This window comes from Scyliorhinus torazame, chromosome 15 (assembly GCF_047496885.1).
Source record: "Scyliorhinus torazame isolate Kashiwa2021f chromosome 15, sScyTor2.1, whole genome shotgun sequence".
NCBI classification, from domain to species: Eukaryota; Metazoa; Chordata; class Chondrichthyes; order Carcharhiniformes; family Scyliorhinidae; genus Scyliorhinus; species Scyliorhinus torazame.
Genome location: NC_092721.1, coordinates 175939837 through 175965111, shown reverse-complemented (window position 1 = coordinate 175965111; position 25275 = coordinate 175939837). Strand labels below are relative to the sequence as shown.

Sequence of the window (25275 nt, the reverse complement as noted above, 5' to 3'; positions counted from 1 at the left end):
CTCAACTCGTCTTTACAAAGTTGAAGTAGTCACAATATTTAATTCAAGCCACTGTGCTTTAAGAGTAGTTAATACCTTGGCGATCACATCGGAAAAAGGTACAATCCCATGCCCAAAATTGTTCATCTGATTCTCTTTTCTTTTTTTTTAACAAATTTAGAGCACCTGATTATTTTTTTTCCAATTAATGGGCAATTTAGAGTGCCAATCCATCTACCCTGGACATCTTTGGGTTGTGGGAGTTAGACCCACGCAGACATGGGAAAGTGCAAACTCCACGTGGACAGTGACCCGGAACCGAACTTGGGTCCTCAGCGCCATGAGGCAGCAGTGCTAACCACTGCCACCATGCCGCCCCCTGTCTGATTCTCTTTTCTAATCATCAGTCTTCAAAAGAACCATTGTGTCAACATTTAGTCTCATTCCCGTACCAGCCTCCCCGAACAGGTGACTAGGGGCTTTTCACAGTAACTTCATTTGAAGCCTACTTGTGACAATAAGCGATTTTCATTTCATTTCATTCATTTAGTTCAACACCGTAAAGGAAACTTGATGAGACCTGAAAAGAATATTATATGTAATCACCAATTTGCACCCTTGGGACCCTCTTCTCAGAATTGAATTATTCACCAAATACTCATATTTTTAATGTTCAAAAGATAAGCCTGTAAATGTACATTTGGGCTATATTTGCATCATATTGAGACTTTAGGCTAGATTTTCCCGGCCACTTGAATACGGGTTTAGAGGCGGAGGTGTGAGGGGAGAGGCCAGGGAAATAGGGAGAGCCCCATTGTGTGGCTCTGTGAAACATTCTCACTGCCAAAGAACTTTCCAAGCGACGGGCTAGGAAAATGCCCGCTCCACAGCAACAGGTAGCCAATGAAAGTGATTAAGGCCCCAATTAGGAACATTTTTTGTGAACAGCTGTGCTGGTGGAGGGGCCACACCTCTATGCGCAGAGGTTGCCAAGTCAATGGAGGCAGCTGTTTGGACAGCAGATATTGCTTTTGGAAGCTCCATATCCACGTGGGTAAAAGGACACAATCACGACTGGGCCCAATTTCAGCAGAGGAGTTCCCCTCCACCCCAATGGACCTACCAACCTTTATTTGTAATAATAATCTTTATTGTCACATCTCGGCTTACGTTAACACTGCAATGAAGTTACTGCGAAAAGCCCCGAGTCGCCACATTTCGGCGTTTGTTCGGGTACTTGCTGCTGTGAAGGCCAGTGAAGATGTCCAGTTGTTAATGTTCCTTCAGTTTGCTGACCTGCCTCAGTAGTGCGCACCTCGCCCAGGGGCATTGCCAAGGCTCCAGAGTACAGCACATCGAGAGCTATTAAGAATGGTGAATGCATGTCGCAGCCAATTAGTGGTAATATATAAAGTAAAAATATATTAATTTTGAGAATGCTATTGTTTTGACAATTGATTCATAAAGAATGCTATAATAATCTTTACTGGTGTCAGAAATAGGCACTGCAATGAAGTTACTGTGGGAATACTCCCCGTCGCCACACTACGGTGCCTGTTCGGGTACACTGATGGGAGAATTCAAAATGTCCAATTCACCGAACAAGCGCGTCTTTCGGTGGGAGGAAACCGGAGCACTCGGAGGAAACCCACGCAGACACATGGAGAACATGTAGACTTTGCACAGACAGTGACCGAAGCCGGGAATCGAACCCAGGTTCTTCAAATGTGAAGCAACAGTGCTACCTGTTCGACCGTGCTGTCTACTGACCTTGAGGGCTGGAGTCTTTGGAAAATACAGCTTTTTCTTTAGTTTAGAGACAGCAGTTTGTCAAAATACTGTGGCAAAATATTAGAAAATGAAACCCCCTCCATTTGAAATAAAATGAAACATCCTCCATTTATGGGCAGCACGGTAGCACAGTGGTTATCACTGTTGCTTCACAGCTCAAGGGTCCCAGGTTCGATTCCGGCTTGGGTCATTGACTGTGTGGGGTCTGCACGTTCTCTGTGTCTGCGTGGGTTTCCTCCGGGTGCTCTGGCTTCCTCCCACAAGTCCCGAAAGACGTGCTGTTAGGGAATTTGGACATTCCGAATTCTTCCTCAGTGTACCCGAACAGGCGCCAGAATGTGGAGACTGGGGGCTTTTCACAGTAACTTTGTTGCAGTGTTAATGTAAGCCTACTTGTGACAATAAAGATTATTAAATTATAGGCAGGACTTCCAGTTGCGGCGATGCGGAGCTAAGCCGCACGATTCGGCAGCTCCCGCGATTACGGACTTTCGGGCTCTCCAGAGGAGCCCCAACGGGAATTTTTTGAAGACGTTCCGTGTGGGAATGTGAGAGTGAGGTCCCCCTTCACTGTATATGGAACGGACAAGAAGTGAAACGGCTAAAAAAGCGGCGTTGGAGAAGCGAGGGAAGAAAAACAAGATGGCAGCGGCCGGAGATAAAATGGAAGGTGGGCCAGAGCTGCAAGAGTTTATTAAGCGCTGTTTTGAGGAGCTGCGGAAAGAGATGCTGGCGCTTGTGCTGTTGGCGATTGAAGGATTAGGGATGACCCAGAAGGCCCACGAGGTAAAAGATCCAGGAGGTGCAGAAAAAAGTTAATGAGGATGAGATCTTGGGCCTGGCGGTGAAGGTGGAGGCGCACGAGGCGCTGCACAAAAGGTGGGCGGAAAGATTCGAAGACCTGGAGAACAGGTCGAGGTGAAAGAATCTTCGGATCCTGGGTCTCCCTGAAGGAGTGGACGGGGCCGATGCCGGGGCATAGGCGAGTACGATGCTCGAGTCGCTGATGGGTGCAGAGGCCCCTCCGAGGCCTCTGGAGCTGGATGGGGCACATCGGGTGCTGGCGAGGAGGCCCAAGGCTAATGAGCCGCCGAGGGCGATTGTGGTGAGGTTTCACCGTTTCGCGGACAGAGAGAGGGTCTTGAAATAGGCCAAGAAAGAGCCGAGCAGCAGCTGGGAGAATGCGGAGATCCGAATCTACCCGGACTGGAGCATGGAGGTAGCAAAGAGGAGAGCGGGTTTCAACCGGGCCAAAGCAGTGCTGCACCGGAAAGGAGTGAGATTTGGAATGCTGCAGCCAACGCGATTGTGGGTCACATTCAAGGATCGACATCACTATTTTGAAACGCCTGAGGAGGCTTGGACCTTTATTCAAACTGAAACGTTGGACTCAAACTGAGGGTTTGTGAGGGTGTGGGGGGGGGATGTTCAATGTTTGTTGTACACGGAGATAATCACGCGCAGGAAATGTTCCACGGGTTGGGTGATGGATGGGGATGGGGAAAGGGACCGGGTGAGAAGACTGTGTGAGACGGTGGACGCCGCTGCTGGAGGGAGGGGAGGCTCGGGGATGGGGGAAATGAGACACGGCTGCGACAGGAGCTGCGCCAGAGGGGGCGGGGCAGGCTTAGGAAAGCGCGGGCTTTTTCCCGTGCGAGGGAAGGATGGGGGGGGGGGGGGAATGAAGGAGCGCACACTGATTGGGAGACTCCCACATGGGGGGGTTCAAGGGGACAGCGGGGGAAGCCGGGGTCAGCAGGAGTCAGCTGACTTACGGGAGTGCTATGGGGGGATCAAAAGAGCAAGACATGGGTCTGGGGGGGGGGGGAGAATAGGGTTGCTGCTGCACTGGCCGAGGGGGAATTGGACACAGAAGAGGTGGTCGGGGCGGGGGTCCCCCGTCTGGGGGACTGGAGGGTGAGGGCGGCGCGGGCACGGGACTGGCCTAGAAAAGGGGATGGCTAGTCGGCAGGAAGGGGGGGGGGTGGAACGCCCCCCAATCCGGCTGATAATGTGGAATGCGAGGTGCCTGAATGGGCCGGTGAAGAGGGCCCGAGTGTTCGCGCACTTAAAGGGACTGAAGGCAGACATGGTCATGCTCCAGGAGACACATTTGAAGGTGGCGGATCAGGTCAGGTTAAGAAAGGGATGGGTAGGACAGGTATTCCATTCAGGGCTGGATGCGAAGAACAGAGGGGTGGCAATATTGGTGGGGAAGCAGGTGTCGTTTGAGGCCAAGAATATCGTAGTGGACAATGGAGGTCGATACGTGATGGTGAGCGGTAAGTTGCAGGGGACATGGGTGGTATTGGTAAATGTATATGCCCCGAACTGGGATGATGCTGGATTCACGAAGCGTATGTTGGGGTGCATTCCGGACCTGGAGGTAGGAAGCTTGATAATGGGTGGGGGTTTTAATACGGTGTTGGACCCAGCACTGAATCGCTCCAGATCTAGGACCGGAAAGAGGCCGGCTGCGGCCAAGGTGCTTAGGGGTTTATGGACCAGATGGGGGGAATGGATCCGTGGAGGTTTGCCAGGCCGCAGGCCAGGGAATTTTCTTTTTTCTCCCACGTGCACAAAGCCTACTCCCGGATAGATTTTTTTGTTCTGGGCAGGGCGCTGATCCCGAAAGTGGAGGGAACGGAGTATTTGGCTATAGCCATTTCAGATCACGCCCCACACTGGGTGGAACTGGAGTTGGGAGAGGAGAGGGACCAACTCCTCGATACAGCCGAAAATACTCCGACCTCCGCCGATTCGTAACCACACTCGCCACCGGGGCTCTGTATAGGAGCTTAACCCAGCTAATAAACCCTCCCCCGAACCCAAACCTCCGCAGTACTTCCCAGAGGTACTCCCACTCTACTCGGTCAAAGGCCTTCTCCGCGTCCATAGCCGCCACTATCTCCGCCTCTCCGTCCACCGATGGCATTGATGAAAACCTTTCATAAAATTTTTTTTTTTTTTTTTTAAATGATTCATTTTTTGAACTCTGATATTGTTATTGTTTGGAAGCATCAAGAGTCTTTAAGAATATTTTGCCCACCCTGCCTATAGTGACTATAACAACACTGTGGAAGGGGGTTAATTAGGAAGGTTCTTCAGATTTTTTTTTACTATTAATTGGGAGAGTTTTGTGTCAAAAGGATGATCAAATTTAGATTGCTTTTCCCTAAAGAACGGCCATGTATAAACTGAAAATAGTCTTGTAAGCCTTTTGCAAAGTATTGGAATGCTGACATACACCACATCAATTCTTCGGAATGGTGTTTCAGCATTCCTCCCCTTCCCCGAAAACCAATAAACTGCATCTCTGCTGTAGTGTTCTGCTGTTCACCCACGTCTGGAAACTGTTCACCACGTCCGCTAGATTAATTTGGCACAGTTTGAAATTGAGTAGCAGGCCACCTCCTACTGCTCTTGATCACAAAAGTTCAGTAAGACAAATGATGAAGGGTCGTGCATTTGAGGAGCATTGATTCTCAGAAAAATAATTACATTGAATGGCGGAGAATATGTGACAATGTGGTACCATTTTAATAACAATCTTCCATGATTTTTAAAAGAAGAAAATTAAAAGCAACTTGGCCGCTATGTAGTTTTATTCTTTGGACAGTGTCATTTTTTTCACTTCACACATGGGTGCATTGTCTTTAAATAAAACCGCTTTTGTTTATTACAACTGAAATTTTATGTTTTTTAAATGTTATCCCTCTTTGATGTGCAGGAGGAATCTCAGTGAGCTGGATGATATTCAAAGATACTTCAGTCAAAAGCTATCTACGTCCCCATTTTCTCAAATGGTAAACCCCACCCCAGCGCAAAGAGCAGATGAAAATACAATGAATTATCACCATAGATCATCAAGTTCTGGTGATGAGCAACGTCTCTTGGAGAAGTCAAAGAAACTGGTCTCTGAAACCCGGCATTTTATAAATGGTGAGCAGAAGCTATTTTTAAATTTGATTACAACACTGTTTTCTTATCCAATTTCACAAATCATGATTATTTAAATCAATAGTCAAATTTTCTATAGAAAATAACTTTGTCTCAGACTTCGTAATTGTAAGATTAATACGATCTTTCCATGAAAAAGTGAGTTTGTGAAATTAAAAAGGAGATAGTATTTTGATGAAGAAAAGTTCAGAAGTGAAACAATCCATCATCTTCTAAGACTAGTGACACAATGGGCAGCACGGTGGCGCAGTGGTAGCACTGCAGCCTCACGGCACCGAGGTCCCAGGTTCGATCCCGGCTCTGGGTCACTGTCCGTGTGGAGTTTGCACATTCTCCCAGTGTTTGCATGGGTTTTGCCCCCCCCACAACCCAAAGATGTGCAGGCTAGGTGGATTGGCCACCCTAAATTGCCCCTTAATTGGGAAAAATGAATTGGGTACTCTAAATTTATTTTAAAAAAAGACTAGTGACACAATTGACCCACAAAATATTGCGTTCCAACAACCCGAAAACTGCTGTTGCACATGCCGTTGAACTGCTTTGCAGTTTTATTTTTATATAAATGGGAATTATTGCAGATTTTATGTGCCAAAACCCACAGAACAGACATTTTCCAACCGACTAACCAAAGTTGTTTTTAATAGAGTTCTTAAGGCTTTTCATTCGATGGTTGTCTCTCTGGTTCTTTAAGCGCAAATTGATATTTCAATTATCAACATGTAGCGTGATCCACCAGCCGCATTGTGCTCTCGCTTTAGTGCAGTGCCGCCTGTGAATGCCAGGAGAGCCCTCTCGCGGGCTTCCCAGACGTTTCATGCCTCGCGGGATTTACCCAATTCCCGCGAGGCGTCAGAGTCAGAACCCTGCCCACAAGGGGCAGGACCATACGGCTAATTTACCCACTATCCACTGGCATCACAGGATCCACCGGCTTCCCCAGTGAAGACCAGGCGGAACAGCACCCGGTGAGTCTCCCGGGCCATCGGAGACCCCTGGATGGTTAGGGTCAGTGCAGGGTGGCTCCCTGGCCCTCCCCTGAGAACTTGGGCACCTTGACACTGACACCCTGGCACTGCCAAGGTTCCCAGATGGCACTGCCAAGCTGGCAGGAGCACTGCCTGAGTGTCAGGGTGGCAGTGCATGGGTGCACATGGCAGGGAGGCACTGCCAAGGGTCAGGGATCGTGGGGGCCATGCCCATGAAAGTAGGGTGGGATAGTGCTGGGCAGGTAAGGTGGGGCTTCCGAGAGGTCGGGGGAGGGGTGGGGATGACAGATGGGGTGGACTCCATCGCGAGGTGTCCTCACTTGGGGAGTTTGGGTTAGTGTCCATGTGTGGGGGTGAGGGGTAGTGCCCATGTGTGTGGGGGAGGTGACATTGCCCATGGGTTGGGGGGGTATGGGGTCCCACAAGCTCACTCCGAGATCAGGGCACCCTTTAAATGGTGGCCCAATCTCATTAAATTTAGCTCCCCAGTGCTAAAGGAAATTCTAAGTGTGGGCTAAACTGGTGAGAAGCTCTCCAGGCCTCAAAAAAATGAGTCTGTGTCATTGAATAGCAGTGGGGAACACGCCGGCAGAATCGCCAGGAAACTCCCTGAAAAAAACGCCACAAATGAACTTAGAAATTTTTTGGGAGAATCACGCCCTACGTCTTTATCACCACACAACCCAGTTATAGGATGATAACCACCATCTACAAAAAAGGCATGATTGAAATGGTTTCATGGCATGTACAAAAAGCAGTTAAAATAATTCATATGTCACTAACTGCCAAAGCTCTGCATTTGATGTGTTTCATATAACAACTATATTGAAAAAAGATGCAAGTCCTCTCGTGGAATAGGATAAGCATCAGCTTCTGTCAGGTCAGTTAGTTTGCAATAGTCTGCAGAGAATATTTGGTTACGTGCATTTTATCGACCAATACTGCTGGATATCCACGCTATTTCCCAATCCAGTGTCCTCTGCCCGTGATGTGTGTTTTCTCACAAATATGAACCACATGATGTTGTGGATTGACACAAGGATTTGAAGTGTTAGTATTTACTACTTGCACTAATTACTTTAAATAGTCTGCTTTGCTGAAAGACTGGGCTGGATTCTCTGCAGCCAGTAGCAGAGTTCCCAATGTAGCGGAGAATCCAGCATTTTGTAAAAAAACAGCCCTAATCCCGTTCCAATCCTCGGGACCCCAAGGTATAGACGTTCACACCCTGTACCAACAGGAGGATGCAAATAGGTCAAATTGATCCATTTGCATTATATTAGTGGGCTAGGCACCTAATTCTCCAAGTCCGCGTGATCCTCTGGACCTGATATCAGTGGGCGGGAATTGGTGCAGGTATTTCCCAACTTGGCCCTGGTGCGCGGTGGGCAAGGGGATAATGCAATGCAAATCATTCCCACTAGACCCACCATTACAGAGGCTCCCCAGAACTCCTCCCCCTCCCCCCACATAAGAGGCATCGCCATTACAGAGATTCCCACCAGAGATGACCCATTCTCCATTACAGAGACTCCTGCCTGGAAGCTAGAGCGGTCCAGGCAGAGACAGTGGAAAAATCATTGTTCTAAAACTCATCTGTGCAGTACACCTGTCAGCTCAGGCAGAGGAAGCAGCACCCATAAATTTCTAGAAAGCGAAAACCACATCAACTGGGTTTAAACCGCCTCAGATCTTTGATCTGCAAGACTTTCATTCACATCAATGGGAATTGGTTTTACTAGGATGTGATTGCAGTTTGCACACAGCCAGCTGTCTGGATTATTTAATCTCATTTCCCTTCATGCTTGACTGGGTCTCCAGTACCCTGCTGTGCCACTAACCACATGTTTATGAACATCTATCTATGATTGACAGCTCTTGGGCCACATCAAAGGTAGTTAAGTGCTTTCCCTTTTTTCTGCAGAAAGCACTTAACTGCTTTTGCATAGGTGAGTTTTAAAGCAGTGATATTTTTCTCTGTCTCTTTCTGGACTGCTCTCTAGCTTCCAGACAGGGGTCTCTGTATTGGGGGGGGGGCAGTCTCAGTAATGGAAGGCGGTCTCAGTAATGGGGGGCAGTCTCTGTAATGGGGGGGGGGGGGGAAACGATATTTGTTCTGTAGGGCTGGTGGTCTCTATAATGTAGGGGTCTCTGATATGCAGGGGGAGCAGTCTCTGATATGCAGGGGAGGGGGGGGCGGTCTCTGTAATGCAGGGGGGACGGTCCCTGTAATGGGGGGGCAGTCCCTGTAACGGGGGGGATGGCCCCTGTAATGGGGGAATGGCACCTGTAATGGAGGGGACAGACTGTAATGGGGATGACTGTTGGGGGGGGGGTGCTCTCTTATTGGAGGGGGTTTGTGTCACCATTGTACTGTGGGGCGGTGGGGGTCACCCAGCAAATACCATGGTGGGGTGGACAGAATAACGTTGCGGGGGGCAGCCGCCGGACCTCACTATCAGACCACCCATTCAGAATGGCAGCTCGATAGAAGGATTTGCAGGGGAATCCCTCGCAATCCCCACCATGTATAAATTTGCATGGCATGATGATCACCTCTGGATTCTCACTCACTGCGCGAGCGCAAACGAGAGGCGATTCAATGCCAGCAGGAGAACATAATCTCCCAAACGGAGAATTCAACCCAGTGGCTGGAATCCTAACACCATTTTCCTCACCTGGTTTTTCTATGTTGGGAGGGAACTAACCTAATGGTGATTTCGTCCCCAACTTTATTTTTTTAATAAGACCTCTATAATCTCACTTTTCTTCTACTCTGGGGTGGCTATGATGTACACAGCCACCTTTTTGTGAGTAAGTTAACTTTTAGCATGTTCACTTGATAGATTGAGGTGCAATCTAAATCTAGAAACCAGAGCCAGTTATATACAATACAATTCTATACTAAATCTGTGCGCCTGATAACGTATTAACAGCTAACCAAAAGCAAAATATTGGCAGAATTGCTTTATTATTCATGCCTGTTTGCACTTTAAATTTAACAGGACTGCAAGAATCAACTAAAGCTGATGTTACTTCTCCAACACAGTCTTCTCGAGCTACAGAAGATTGGGTGAAAATTGCTGAAAATGAACCACAACGATTAGAAAATGAGAGAAACAAAAGCCAGTGTGAAGTTTTCCCATATGTGCAGTCACCAGAGAGGGAAAATCTGAAGACTCAGATCTGCATACAAGGAAATTCAGAGTTGGGACACATTAAACTTGACGAATACTTTGATCAAGAGCAGATAAGTTCCCAGAATAATAGATCCAATGTAGAAAATGGAAACCACCAAAATGACGATAGTAGTGAAGAAGGATATGAGGAAGATGTGATACAACCAAGAATCTTAAATGACATGACCGTTATGACTGACAGGACCAGCCCTTGGTCAAGTATCCTCTCTGAATTTGAAGATAATTACAAGCACGAATGTGAAGGTACACGAGAGACTCATGAGCCAATTGGAAATGGAATTCAGGCTGAGGAAAAACAAGCAATTCCTGTTTATGTACATGATGAGCTGTTTACTAAGAGGGTGCAAAATAAAAATTGTCATCTACCTGGCAATATTGCAACTGGTGAGTCCCCACCTTCAGCTAGATTTTCATTAGTAAATGAAGGTATAAACCTCGACATACCAGACACAAATTTAATTCTCCAAAGTGAGCAGTACTCAGAAATAGAGTTACTAGAAATACAGTCCTCAGATGATCGAGATTTGTTTTCCTCAAACCCTGATGAAGCAGAAGACCTGATACAAGAAAATGGGGATGTTACAGAATGTAATATTTTTCCCAGTGGAGAATTTCCACTTGCAGATAGAGAGAAAGGAGGACTAAAAGTAAATAGTAATCATGAAGACTACCGCCACAACAATACAAACCGAGAAATTGAAATCCAAGAGTTATTCAAAAGACAGAACCATGAAGGCCCACAGTTCTCTGAAGCTGGTGGGGAATGTGTTCAGAGGAGATGCGAGGAGAGTTCAGATACAGATTCATCAGAAGATACTCATTCGGTCAGATTGTATCCTTTAGTAACCATAACTTATTTTAAAGTGAACTTTTATTCAGGCACACATTTGTTCCGAATATATTCCAATGAAAGGCTGCAGTGATAAGCATTTGTAAAATGTTATTTATGTGTAGTTAGCCATGTGCAATGACACTTTGTCATCGTTGCTGATTGAGCTTTTCATAATTTGAGACGGTGATTTAAATGGATTTTAATTACCAGTTGTTAGCTGGCTGTACTTTCTCATCACACAATATGAAAAGGGTTAATCATATTGAGTAATAACCAGTAGTGCTCATGTCATTATAATTAGTATTTCAGGATGGAAAAGTAGTGGTGAAGACGAATTTTGCACAGAAAATCCTATACCATTTGCTATTTCATATTGATTTGTTGTATTTTTCACACATTTTCAGATATGTTCTAAATATCAATAATTTAATTTTGTACAAAGGAACCAGTTGGTCAAGTTCGCCTATATTGTAGATAGTCTGGTCCCAGAGATTGGAGTTGGGAAAGAAATATAGCATGTTCCCGGTGTGAAATAGGCTATACTGAAGAACCTATATATGTTTGTGCTCTTAAAAAGCTCATTAATGTTAATAATCTTTAACATCTTTATTCAGATCTGATCCAGTTGTAATTCCAAATTTTTTTCTGCCACCAAGTCATTTAGAAGCTTCAATGCGGGTGTTAAATGTCGCACAGTCAATCCACAGAGCAGCAACAAATCACGTAAGTCACAATTGTTCCCTTACATTTGTTGCACTGGTCAAAAATTGCATCCACTTAATTTAAAATTGTATATTAATTTTAAGAGCAAAATTATCTTATGAATGTTTAGTGCCAGGTGAAAGTTACAGTGGCAGGAATTAACTGATTGAACATGCGTAATTGAGGAGTCTGGTTTGTTCATATGTCTCTCAAGCAGCTGGATGTACTGATGATTGTTAGATTGTCATGAAAGGTCAAGAGAATTCCCTCAATTGTTTCCTTATTTGGCTGATGTTCATAGAATCCCTACAGTGGAGAAGGAGGCCATTCGGCTCATCGAGTCTGCAACGACCCTCCAAAAGAGCACCCTATCTAGGTAACTTATTACCTAGTAACCCTTTTAAGGGGCAATTTAGCATTACCAAAACACCTAACCTGCTCACCTTTGGACTGTGGGAGGAAACCGGAGCACCCAGAGGAAACCCACGCAGACACTGGGAGAATGTGCAAACTTCTGAGGTTGGAATCAAACCCAATCAAACTCTGGCACTTTGAGACAGCAGTGCTAACCACTGTGCCACCCTGGTTCTGTCCCTTAGTTTTACCTGCGATGATAATAGCATTTCTAGGTAGTGGATGAATGATTTGTAAGATTGTGCTATTAGCTCGGCATGGTGGACATATATTTGGTCATAATTTTTGTAAATTCTTTCTTTATGTTCACCACATATAATACTAGGTTAGAAAGTATTGGGAAGAGGGACTTCCGGTGACGGCGGGCGGGAGGCAGCCGCACAATGGAGAGCTCCCGCTCGGGAATGGCATTTTAGGGGCTTTAAGCCCGGTCCCAGGGTCCACAGAGGCGGCAGAAGCAGGGAGAAGGCACGGAGGAGGCACAGTGAAGACACAGGAGGAAAAAAAGAACAAAGAAAAATGTTGAGGGTGAGCAAAAAAACGGCCGAAAAAAAACCAGCTGGAGGTCTGTCGGGGAGTGGAAAGGTCACCAGGAAAAATGGAGGCTGGAGCACCAGGGAAGGCCGCACTGCTTACGGCTGAAGAAATAACCAAGGTGATGGCTGCGGAATTTGAAAAGCAGTTGGCGCAGATTGCGAAATGCATGGAGACGGTGAGGAAGGAGATGAGGGAGGTTTTGAGTGTGCTGGTGGAGGAGGCGGTTTCCCCGGTGAGGACGGAGGTGGCGAGCGCAGTGGCGGAGGTGCGAGAGCAAGGGGAGGCACTGAAGGAAGTGAAGGAGACGTTATTGCAGCACGGTGATCAACTTGCCTCGTTGGGGAAAGAGATGCGGAAGGTGATGGATACTAACAAGGATCTGCGAGGAAAAATGGAAGACCTGGAAAATAGATCCAGGCGACAGAACTTTAGGATTGTGGGGCTGCCCGAAGGAGTTGAAGGACCGAAGCCGACTGAGTATTTTGCCGCGATGCTGGCAAAACTATTGGGGGAGGGGGAGGACCCCTCCTGATATGAACTGGATCGGGCTCATCGGTCGTGGAGGCCTGTACCAAAGGCGAGTGAGCCGCCAAGGGCAGTGACTGTGCTTCCGTAGGTACAGGGTGAAGGAGAAGGTCCTGAGCTGGGCCAAGCAGAAGCGGGTGGTGCAGTGGGCTGGAGCTGGTATACGTGTATACCAGGACTTTACGGTGGAGCTGGCAAGGAGGCGGGCTGCCTTCAACCGGGTGAAGAGGGCACTGTACATTAGCAAGGTGCGGTGCGGCATTGTATATCCAGCGAAGCTGAGGGTGACTTACAAGCTCAGGGACTTTTATTTTGGAACGGCGGAAGCAGCGGAGGAGTTTGCGAAAGCAGAAGGACTGTGGCAGAACTGACAAATTGAGGAATGGCCATGTGCCGATGTAACCTCATGACTGTATTTTCTTTTTTGTATCACTGCGCGTGGGTGTAGAGATTAAAGGAGCCAAGGTGGTATATATTTGGACAAGGGAAGGGACTGGACTTTCACTCGAAATGAGAGTTCTTTGGGGTGTAGGTGGCTATGCGGGGTTTATGTGCTAAAAGGGGATCTTTGGGCTTTCCTGGGGCCGGGCAAGTGGGAAAGGGACCCGGGCAGGGGCCTCCACGCTGGCCGGTTTGTGCCGGCCAGTGAACGGGAGTGAGGTGGGGGGAGGGGCTGCGGCCATCTGAGCCTGGCAGAACAGGGTCCGAGTGGTCTAGCCGGGGTGGAAAGTTGGAGGGGAAGGAACCGAGGGTGGGGGGAGGAGTTTTACAAGAGGCAGTGGACGGGAGGAGCTGGAGACCTGGGGTGGGAGCTGTGTAAGATTAAGGGTGACTACGGGTAATCCCTGATTCCTTTTTGTCATCTGTTTATGTAAACATGCGGGTTGAGGTTTGGGGGTTGGTGGGTAGATGGGATCATTGTTATTATGGGGACTGACATATCTTGCTGATTATTGTTTATTGTTGATGGATGTAAATGTGGGAGAAAATGTGAAAATGGAGGAGAATTTTTTTTTTTTAATTTTTATTAAAGAAAGTAATGGGAAGAAGCAAATGCAAACCGTCAGCTAGACATTTAGAAGTGGATTGAGGAATCATAAATTAATGTAATGTGTGAAGTAGGTACATTTTGGATTCATGTAGCAGATGTAAATGAAAACTAAATGGGAAGCAGTGAAGGGATGGGGTTGTCTTGAGTATTGTGTGTCAATTAGAAACCGCCCATTCATTTATTCGTCTGTAACTTCACTCAACACCACCTCCATCAGGTCCCCACATGATCAAATGTAATGACCGCCTATATCCCAATATTTCTTTTATTTGGGATAAGAGGGGTTTTGTACTTAGAAAATACAGTTTGGGTTCTGGATTCAATTTAAGTGCTACCAACATACTTGTACAAAATTGCCTTCTAAGCTCTTATCTCCATACTCGTTGCCTGTCTTTTCACTGTTTCGTTAATTTTGTAGCTATGCTATTTGGTTTGTAAATCAAGTTAATATAGCACTTTTAAGCAAATTAAATGTCATATAATAGACTGTTCATTAAATTAAGGCCAGAGCGGCTGCCTGGGCTGTTTTTGAATTTCTATATTTGTTACTTCTCATTGGCCTGGATTTCAACTTTGGTTTTCCCTGCCCCAACAGATTGTGTAGCTTTCTGATGAGGTGTAATACAGAAGCCCCCATAGTTGTGTGGGACTGCTAAATGGGCTAATGTGCCTTTTCCTGTCCATCATTGCTGATATCTAAATAGTATTGCCGCTATCCACTGGTATTTTGAGGGGGAAGGAAAATCAATTGCCTTTCTCCAGTACAATCCATTTTAATGCACCTTCTGGGGAATACCTCTCGCAGAACGTGCACATGAACATTTTGTCCAGCCTCAAGTGGTTGGTGAGCTATTGCTACTTTGCACGGCAGATTAAAAAACATGTTTGTGCCAACTAAGTGCTCAAAATAACCTGGCCTTTTATAATTTGTGGCAGGCTCCTTCTGCTGTGTAGGAAGATTATTATGCACTTTATACATAACTGGTTTCTTATTACAGTATTCTGACACACACTGTCCATTAGTACTGTTTACTTCATTCAGGCTTGCTGTTGCAATCATTCTGTTATGAGATCACTACAGTAGGCCATATATATTTAGCATACCGTAAACAGATTGCTTTTATACACTATTTTTACTTTATGATTTGACTTCTACTGGTCAGGTATTCAATTCCAATAATATTTAATGCCCGCAGATTAAAGGATAAATGCTTTATACCCCAGGTTTGAATCCACCTTTCCTGGTATATTAACTGATTTGAGACATGCTGGATGTTGAGATGTTACAATTGGCTTGAATAACACTGAGTTGAAAGGGATGGAATGGAGGCAAAGCACTAACTAGCATTCCTGCTCCTGATTGTGATCAAGTAAGCTGGTGACTGCACGTATGTGGACACACTCTGCTCTTTTTTCAAGTGTTATTTTTCTCTAGTTCAGGGGCCGTGTAGTAGCAGTGCAGCCGCATTACTTAGATCAATGCAATAAACCAAACCTTCTTCCCAATGTAGTTTGATACTACTATGACTTGATTTTTCAAAGTGTTTTACCAGCAGAACATTCTCTCTTGTATTTAAGATGCTAATGCAGCACTGCTCCAACAAAAACACTTTGGTTGCCAACAATTAAAAACATTGCATTTGTATGTAATTCCTAACTTAAATTTGTTAAGACTTAATAACACTTTAATGTGGATATTGTCATGGAGTGTCCCTTTAAGAAATGTTTTTGTCTAACCACATGGCTTCAGTGATGTCATTGTGTGGGTGGAGCTGGGCTGTGGCTCTGTGAGTCTTTACTTTTGCTTTGAGTTTGGGGCTGGCTGTAGCTTTGAGTTTTGGACTGGTTTTGTACTGCACAAAGAAGTGTCTCTATCTTCAATTTTAAAGCTGTTTCCAGTCTATTTGATAACTTAAAGATAATTGCTTTCTGGAAGGAATTCAAATCTGCTGTTTTGAAATGGGGAACAGAGTATCAATAACAGTCAGTAAGAGTGCCGTGTGCTGGGCCACATCTTTGAAAAGGGGTTTCTGGTTTTACTTGGATTTTGTTATTGAATTGGAACAGACTATGGGCTGAATTCTCCACCGTCGGGATTCTCCGTTTTGCAGGCATCCTGGGGGTTTCCCGACAGCCAGTATGGGACTGCCCCACAATGGGAAACCCCATTGACCAGCCAGCGAAACGGAGAATCCCGACCATAATTTGTGTTAATAATCAATACATAGGTTACCAATTTATAATCACTTATTTACTTAAGTGGCTGATCTCACCGAAGGTGACAATTGGTGCACGAAGTCTGGCATCACTGCTAAGTTGAAGATAGTGGGGACTGTGGAAGGAGCATAGAGGAATTAGACAGGGTTCCCACACTTGATGGCTATTGGATGCGGACAGGATCTAGATTGACTATGATCCCTCCCTCTGTTAGATCATCTTCTGCCACTTGCTGTCAAAGCACCTTGAGCATGAAAGGAATTTGTGGAATGAGGGGCTGGATTAGTCTTAAAGAAACAATATTTGCTCATCATCAGAGGAACTTATTTTACTCCATTCAGTACAATTGTTCCCTCTGTTAGAAGATGAACTTGGGGCAGCGCGGTGGTGCAGTGATTAGCACTACTGCCTCACGGCGGTGAGGTCCCAGGTTCGATCCCGGCTCTGGGTCACTGTCCGTGTGGAGTTTGCACATTCTCCCCGTGTTTGCGTGGGTTTCGCCCCCACATCCCAAAGATGTGCAGGGTAGGTGGATTGGCCACGCTAAATTGCCCCTTAATTGGAAAAATGAATTGGGTACTCTAAATTTAAAAAAAATAAAAACAATTTTAAATGATGGACTGTATTTTCTTTTGTGAAACTGTTACTCTTCCTCGTTCCGTAAGTGGCTGAATTATTGTATCACAGAAAACTCTTACTTTGCACATGATTTGAGTGGAGACATCCCGTTTATCAAGTTTCACTTTGTAGCCTTTACATGCATAAAGGTCACGCATTGATAATTCAAACCAGTTGCAGCCAGATATCCTTGTTTTGAAGGCTAAGATATCACCAGCTGTTCTGGTTTAAGCCAAATATTTTTTTGCAACACTCAGCTGATCAGGCAGGTAGTCGGGCATATCGAGGAGGGTACGAAACCCAGTTTGCTGATGACTCTTGCTGGTTTCTGTTCTGCAAGCCAGTAATTCACTACATGTAAAATGTAATTGGAAATGTTGTAACTAGTTTCCTTGAACCATATTGTGTTTAATTAAAGTAAATCATAGCATAATATTAAATGCCATAAAAATATGTGCCCGTCTTCAGCTGTAAGTCTATATCAAGCCAAATATAAGCAATATTAGTTTTAAACTAATTTCTCTTATGTTTCCCATGATATGGAGATGCCGACACTGGACTGGAGTGGACACAGTATGAGGTCTCAAAACACCAAATTAAAGTTCAGCAGGATAATTTGAAATCACAAGCTTACGGAGCACTGCTCCTTCACCTGATGAAAGCTAGTTATTTCAAATAAACCTGGTGGACTTTAACCTGGTGTTTTGAGATTTCTTACTATGTCCACCCTGCATGTGGCCACAGACTTCATTATCTGCAGAACACTGTTCAACCATCAGTGAACTTGACCCCCTTCTGATTTTATGATGGAGGGAATGATATTAATGAAGCAGTTGAAGATAGTTGGGCCTCGGGTGCTGCCCTGTCAAATTCTTGCACCGATTTCCTGGGGGATGAGATAATTGGCCTCCATCAACTTCCACCATCATCCCTGTACCAAAAAAATAGTCAAGCAGCGTGCCTTAATGACTATCATCCAGCGGCTCTGACATCCATCATCATGAAGTGCTTCAAAAGGTTAGTCATAGCACAAATCAACTCCAGCCTCCCGGATTGCCTTGATCCATTACAGTTTGCCTACCGCTGCAACAGGTCCACAGCAGACGCCATCTCCATGGCCCTGCACTCTATCCTGGAACACCTAGATAACAAAGACACCTATGTCAGACTCCTATTTATCGACTACAGCTCAGCCTTCAACACCATCATTCCTACAAAACTCATCTCCAAACTCCGTCCCTCTGCGACTGGATCCTGAACTTTCTAACCCACAGGCCGCAATCAGTAAAGATAGGCAACAACGCCTCCTCCACGATCATCCTCAACACCAGTGCCCCACAAGGCTGTGTGCTCAGCCCCCTACTATACTCCTTATACACCTATGACTATGTGGCCAAATTCCCCTCCAACTCGATTTTCAAATTTGCTGATGATACCACCGTAGTGGGTCAGATTTCAAACAATGATGAGACCGAGTACAGGAATGAGATAGAGAATCCGGTGAACTGGTGCGACGACAATAATCTCTCAATATCAACAAAACGAAGGAGATTGTCATCGACTTCAGGAAGCGTAGTGGAGTACATCCCCTGTCTACATCAATGGGAACGAAGTAGAAAGGGTCAAGAGCTTCAGGTTTTTAGGTGTACGGATCACCAACAGCCTGTCCTGGTCCCCTCGATGCCGACACTATAGTTAAGAAAGCCCACCAACGACTACTTTCTCAGAAGACTAAGGAAATTTGGCATGTCAGCTACGACCCTCACCAACCTCTACAGATGCACCATAGACAGCATTCTTTCTGGTTGTATCACAGCTTGGTATGGAGCCTGCTCTGCCCCAGACTGCAGGAAACTACAAAAGGTTGTGAATGTACTACAGTCCATCACGCAAACCAGCCTCCCATCCATTGACTCTATCTATAATTCCCGCTGCCTCAGAAAGGCAGCCAACATAATTAAGGGCCCCAAGCACCCTGGACGTACTGTCTTCCACCTTCTTCCGTCAGGAAAAAGATACCAAAGTTTGAGGTCACGTACCCACCGACTCAAGAACAGCTTCTTCCCTACTGCCATCAGACTTTTGAATTGACCTACCTCGTATTAAGTTGATCTTTTCGCTACACCTTGCTATAACTGTAACATTATATTCTGCAGTCTCTCCTTCCTTCCCTATGTACGGTATGCATTGTTTGTACAGCACGCAAGAAACAATACTTTTCACCGTATACTAATACATGTGACAATAATAAATCCAATCTTCCTTTGTGCTAGGTGTGACGGCAGCTACTGAAGAATGTTTTCTCTGGTCCTCTTTGTCTTGGGGACCGTAAGGGCGTGATTCCCTGGTCTCATCCGTGGCGGGACTCGTTGCAAGCGAGAACGGAGAATTTGGTATTCCAGCCAAAACTCCATTCACTCTGTGACACTGGAAAATCTCAGCCCTGAACAGGGACGAGAAATTTTGGTCTTGATGCCACGCTTAGTCAAATGCTGCTTAGTTGTTGAGGACAATCCATTTGACCTTGTCTCTGGATTCAGCTCGTGTCTGTTTGAATACAAGCTGTAATTGTGTCCTAAAATCAAGTGGTCCAGAGGAATACAAACTGAGCATTGACTAAGAGGGGTATTTGTGAATTTATGTTGCTTAATAGCATTGTTGGTGACTCCTTCCATCGCTTTAGCTGATGGTTTAAATTTTGTGTACCGCGGTACAGTGGAAATTATTGAACATAAGAACTAGGAGCAGGAGTAGGCCATCTGGCCCCTCGAGCCTGCTCCACCATTCAATGAGATCATGGCTGATCTTTTGTTCTGAGAACGGCCCATGAAAAACATGAGACATACAATAAATACACAACGTAAATACACAGACATCGGGTGAAGCATACGGAGTGTAGTGCTACTCAGTAGAGAAGATGTGTGGAGAGATCAGTTCAGTCCATAAGAGGGTCATTCAGGAGTCTGGTAACAGCAGGGAAGAAGCGGTTTTTGAATCTGTTGGTGTGTTCTCTCTTGACTTTTGTATGTTCTGTCCGATGGAAGAGGTTGGAAGAGAGACTAACCCAGGTGAGAATAGACTGAATTTGTGGCATTTAGCCAAATTGTGAGCAGGTGATAATGAGACAATTGATGCCAGTGTTGTAACTGTTCTGGAACAGTTGGCTGAGAAACAATTGGGAGCACAGGTCTTCAAGCACAACCGCCAGGCTGTGCATGGAGCCTTTATGTTCCTTGCACCGAGCCATTTCTAAATGTCACGCAGAATGAATCAAATGACTGAACAGTGGCATATGTGATTGTTTTTAAAGGTCAATCTTTATTAAAACAAACAAAAATACTTTCTTCTCGCAAGAGCCCAAGCTGAACACTTTTTTTTAAATTAAAGAACAGTCGTCAGCCTTCATTTTTGTACCTAATATTGAGTTTCATTTTAGAATAATATTGGAGCATTCTCTCCAGCAACTCCTAAATATAATCACAGATTGAAGTTCAGTTCATAATGTTTGGTTGTGCTCAAACAACCCTTAGCGAAGGAGCCGCAAGAACAACACCATCACAAAGAACAAACAGCATTGGGATATTTCTCTTGCATTTGTATATCTTCTCGTATGTTTCCTCATTAATTTCTACGGTTATAACCGTATCTTCAATATCTCCCAAAATCATGTTTAGATGCTGATCATAGGCATGTAGTCTTATTTGAAGCTCCCTGTTGTTTCTCAATTTCACATAAATTCACTCGTCCAGACTGAGGCTGATCAAGTCGAGAGGTTCCTCAACCGTGTTGGTTGTTTGACACTGCTCTCATTCCTCTGCCTTGATTCGATTGTTACGGCCACAGGTAGGGACAGAGAATGATCATCTAATTTCTGATTGAAGCTTGTTGCAAGCATTTCAGCCCCTGGGCAATATACCTGTTTCCAATTAAAACTATTAGCTCATTAAACCTACTCCATTTACTTGACAGTGAAACCTCAAATACCATTTGCTTCCCTCTGTGAAAATGCTACCTCTTCCCGTACCAGCCTCTCCGAACAGGCGCTGGTCGGAATGTGGCGACTAGGGGCTTTTCACAGTAACTCAATTTGAAGCCTACTTGTGACAATAAGCGATTTTCATTTCATTTCTTAAAGCAAGAAAAAATTGTCAATTCAGAAAAAAATTAGAAATTCCTCTTCAACTCCAATCGAGCAAGCTGCAGGAGACCACATATACCCATGACTCATTACAATCTCAACTAACCGGCAACTTTCTTTTGCAAAGGTTCTCTTTTCCCAGAAACCTGACAAGCTTGTTTTTAAACTATTGTGACAAGCTTGTACTACATAATTTGTTCCAGAGAACAATGACTGAGTGGTCTGGTTCAAAGTATATATCTTTATATTGCATCTGATTTATCAACATACCTAATCAGAAGAAGTGAATTGTGAAAATGATGTTCTAAACTCTTAATCAATTTTCCTTCCAGCCCTCTTCACTGCTACATGACTTGCCTAATCTTTGTTGTAACCCAGAATTTAGTTTACGTTCACATGCACATTTGGCTGGCAATCGGCCCAAGACCATTAATATTGTCTGACTGTCTTTGGCCTCCCTTGGGCGATACTCGATTCTTGCCTCCAAATCCCTTCTACCCTGTCACCCAGTCAAGCAACCATTCATTTTTTCAAATGTTTTTCATCTACCCTACTCCCCTCAATCCCAAACCAAACTCCTCATTACACCACTGCCTTCCTTCTCTCTTATTGCCATCAACGGCTTGAATCACCTTGGACAAGCCCATTGTTGTCAATATGCTCCGATGGATGCATCCTCTTACTGCCTCCTAATAAATAGTAACGTTTAGAGGCTAACCCTCGTTTCCTTGACCCTCCATGTTGGGCACAAACCTTTCTGTTCCACCCACCCTACCCATTACTGCCCCTTAGGCGCTATCTGTAAAAATATGAGTCCAGTCCTTCTCCATATTTTTGGCCACTCACTTGTGAACACAGTCTTAAAACCTGTGACATTGTGAATGATTGCATTAACATCCTGGCTTTTGCTGAACCTTGAATCCTAGATCTCAAAACCTTGATGTTTAACAAAACCTCTCTACTTGGCTAGACTTCAACCATCTGACCGATTCAAATTGATGTAGTGGAAGTTGAAGTTGTATATCATCCAAGTAACGCATTGTCCCTAATCCTCTGGTATGTTCTCCTGTTCCAACCCTCTCTGCTCCTTTAAACTCTCATCTGTTGGCCCTTCCTTGGTCAAGCTCTTTGCCAAATTTCTCCCCAATATATCTGTATTTTTGCTCTTTCAGCCCAACTCTTTCCAAACAACTCCAGATCCTTGGTGATTTCAACTTGGCATCTCTGCTCACCATGCCCATTTGCTTTCACATTTGCCACTCCTTGATGCGCACCCTCTATATAAACCCTCCTATCCATATTCACAGCTATCCTTTTGTCATAATCATCTACAGGAAGAAATCTTACAACGTACTGTGTCCTCAATTACTACCAGAAACTCCTGCCATTGCTGTTCTACTGTCTTTCCCACTAGGCTCTGCTCCCAGTCGATTTTCATCAGTTTCTCCCTCATGCCCCTGTAGTTACCTTTATTTAACTGTAACATCTTTAATGGACGGAAAATTTCTAGCAGGTAATCATGTAATTGAAAAAGCTATTGCTGCAGTGGACGTTAATGTAATCCCAAGTTAACTTAATAATTTGCTTTCATGCAATCATTTTATTATGAGAATTGCTAAAAGAATAAAAGCATTCTTGTTGGCTTTGAACTCAGCTTGCTTTTAAAAATGTTTTCTAAATTTCTCTTTTCAGAGTGAAGTTTCGAGTTTGATTAGAACTCGCCGCAGCAATCGGCAAAAACCAAGATTAGCGTTGACGGAACTACCTAAAGAAGAAACTGAGAGAATTGCCAAGATTTTTGCAGGACGCTTTGTAGAAAAAAGCTGAAAAAAAGTATTTTACAGTTATTATTTAAAAATAGGAACATAATTCACACCTAAAATTGGAAATGTTCACATTACCCCTGACAATTAATGCTGCATGTAGACTCTTGAGCTACTTACCACCAGGACCTGAACAACAAATGTAGTGAAGTTTATCACCACTGATAGCTTTTGTTCCACAGAAGAAAGTACATAACTCATTTGCTCCCACATTCTATTCATACATATCTGTTCAGCCCATTGGTCCTCTTTTCTCATGGATGTGAGTATGGTGAGATTCTACTTGGGGTGGAAATGCAAGCTTTGAGTTTCCAGCTTCCACATTAACCATTGAAATTTATCCTTGTTGCACACCAGTATAAATGATGTGCTCAACAGCCCAGAATAAAAGACATTGGAGCAGTGTAAAGCACACACCATACATCTGCAAAATAGTGTCTTTTCCACATTCTCCATAAAGCACTGATATAATAAAGTGGCAATATTTATTTCAATGCAATGATTTCATTACCCGCTTGTAAAATATTTAGATCATGATAGTTCTGACACACATGATCGGTATAAGGGACCAAATTGCAGAAACAGCCAATTCTCTAACAACAACAATGAGATTTTATTTTTTAATCCATTAACTCTGCTTTACAAGCTTCTGCTTGAACTGGGAACAATCCCACTCATGAATTGTCAAAAATCTCAGTAACTGAACCAAAAATACTGCTCATGTGTACCTAAATGTTCAGTTTTTTTGCCCCAGGTGGGCAAAGATGGCATGAGTTTAAAATAAATGTTGTTATGGTATTAGTCCAGTGTATAATGCAGACATGAAATTATCCAACAGATTATGTCTGCCAGTTTCAGGATGAACAAAGACCAACAATGAAGAATTGTCCTATATAATTATATTGGTTCTGGAGGCAGTTTCAGAACTGCTGTTTGATTTGCAGTGAAAACCAGGGTACAGGAACAAATGGATGCTAATTTATTCAAACCTGTAGCCCAGTTAGGTTGTCTTTTTTTTTTACATTGTTAAATTGGAACACTGAGGTGAGGCCACTGATTGTTTACTCGCGTAAACAACTTGAGTGTGTCCTTCCCGTACTTTAACAATGCACATTCATGCTAGAATTAATCTCTATGTACTTGTTTGGTTTTTAAGTACTGTGTAGGGGAAAGGGAAAGATGACTCAACAGTTTTCAAATGCACATTTGATATTGTTTTGTAGTGCTGACGGTAAATAAATTGGACCATTAGTTATGAACTGTTAACGGGCTCTTTTAAATATGATTTGGTCTGATGATGTGTGCTGTCTAAAAGTACGGAGAGTAAAAATCAACGGGCAGCTATGTACACACTTTCACTTGCATGGATAGGAGTATTTCATTCTGTTGCCATTGTTTTAATGTACTTTGCATTTGTATGAAATTATTTAAATCTTGTAAACTGCTACATTTTAACATTCTTTTGTATCAATCAGAATTATGTCTGCGGTTTTTCAAAAAAATGTTGCAGTGCAGTAATAAATTATTTTTCAATGTAGTACTTTTTGTTTGTAGCAGTTCACCTGAGGGAAACTATTTCAAACACCTTGCTATTCATGCTGGTTTCCTTTTTGTGATATGTCAGTAAAGTCACAAGTATGCTTTGTAATTAACATATGTTTTCAAGAAGTTAGTCACTATAGGCAATGTTTTGGCTTCAACTACTTCCTGTGGTAATGAATTTCACAGGCCGACCACTCTCTAGGTGAAGAAATTTCTCTTCATCTCGGTCTTAAATGGTCTACCGAGTATCTTCAGACTGTGGCTCCTGGTTCTGGACACACCCACCATCGGGAACATTCTCCCTGCATCTACCCTGTCTAGTCCTGTTTAAATTTTATAGGTTTCTATAAGATCTCCCCCTCATTCTTCTGAACTCCAGTGAATACAATCCTAAACGATTCAATCTGTCCTTATGCGTCAGCCCCGTCAACCCAAGAATCAGTCGGGTAAACCTTCGCTACGCTCCCTCTAGAGCAAGAACATCCTTTCTCAGATAAGGAGACCAGAACTGCGCTCAATATTCCAGGTGTGGCCTCACCAAGGCCCTGTATAATTGCAGCAAGACCTCCCTGCTCCTGTACTTGAATCTTCTCGCTATGAAGGCCAATATACTATTTGATGCCTTTACCACCTACTGTACCTGCATGCTTACCATCGGTGACTGGAATGCAAGGACCCTCGGGTCTTGTTGCACGTTCCCCTCTCGTAATTTATGGCCATTCAAATAATAGTCTGCCTTCACGATTTTGCTACCAAAGTGGATAACCTTGCATTTCTCTAAATTATACTGCATCTGCCATTCATTAGCCACTCACTCAACTTGTCCAAATCACACTGAAGGATCCCTGCATCCCCCTTACAGCTCACTTTCCCACCCATGAAAGCAAAATATGTAGCCGAAAAGGCCATAAAGGTAGGCGTAAATGACATTGCCAGAGTAACATTTGTACATTAGTAGGA

General features: G+C 44.3%; 1 protein-coding gene and 1 pseudogene across 2 annotated transcripts in view; one reads left to right on the top strand and one right to left on the bottom strand.

Moving 5' to 3' along the window:
• The window catches only part of c2cd3 (C2 domain containing 3 centriole elongation regulator), a 191107-nt gene extending 166797 nt beyond the window's left edge, over positions 1 to 24310 (top strand). For both annotated transcript variants that reach the window (XM_072477143.1, XM_072477144.1), the window contains 4 exons: positions 5501 to 5712; positions 9722 to 10748; positions 11363 to 11471; positions 22643 to 24310. In XM_072477143.1, coding sequence (XP_072333244.1) covers positions 5501 to 5712; positions 9722 to 10748; positions 11363 to 11471; positions 22643 to 22777 — 1483 coding nt within the window. In that variant the 3' untranslated portion in view covers positions 22778 to 24310. The remainder of the gene's footprint in view (positions 1 to 5500; positions 5713 to 9721; positions 10749 to 11362; positions 11472 to 22642) is intronic.
• LOC140391714 (U6 snRNA-associated Sm-like protein LSm3 pseudogene) lies at positions 20328 to 21990 on the bottom strand (annotated as a pseudogene).
• Positions 24311 to 25275: the final 965 nt, after the last annotated feature.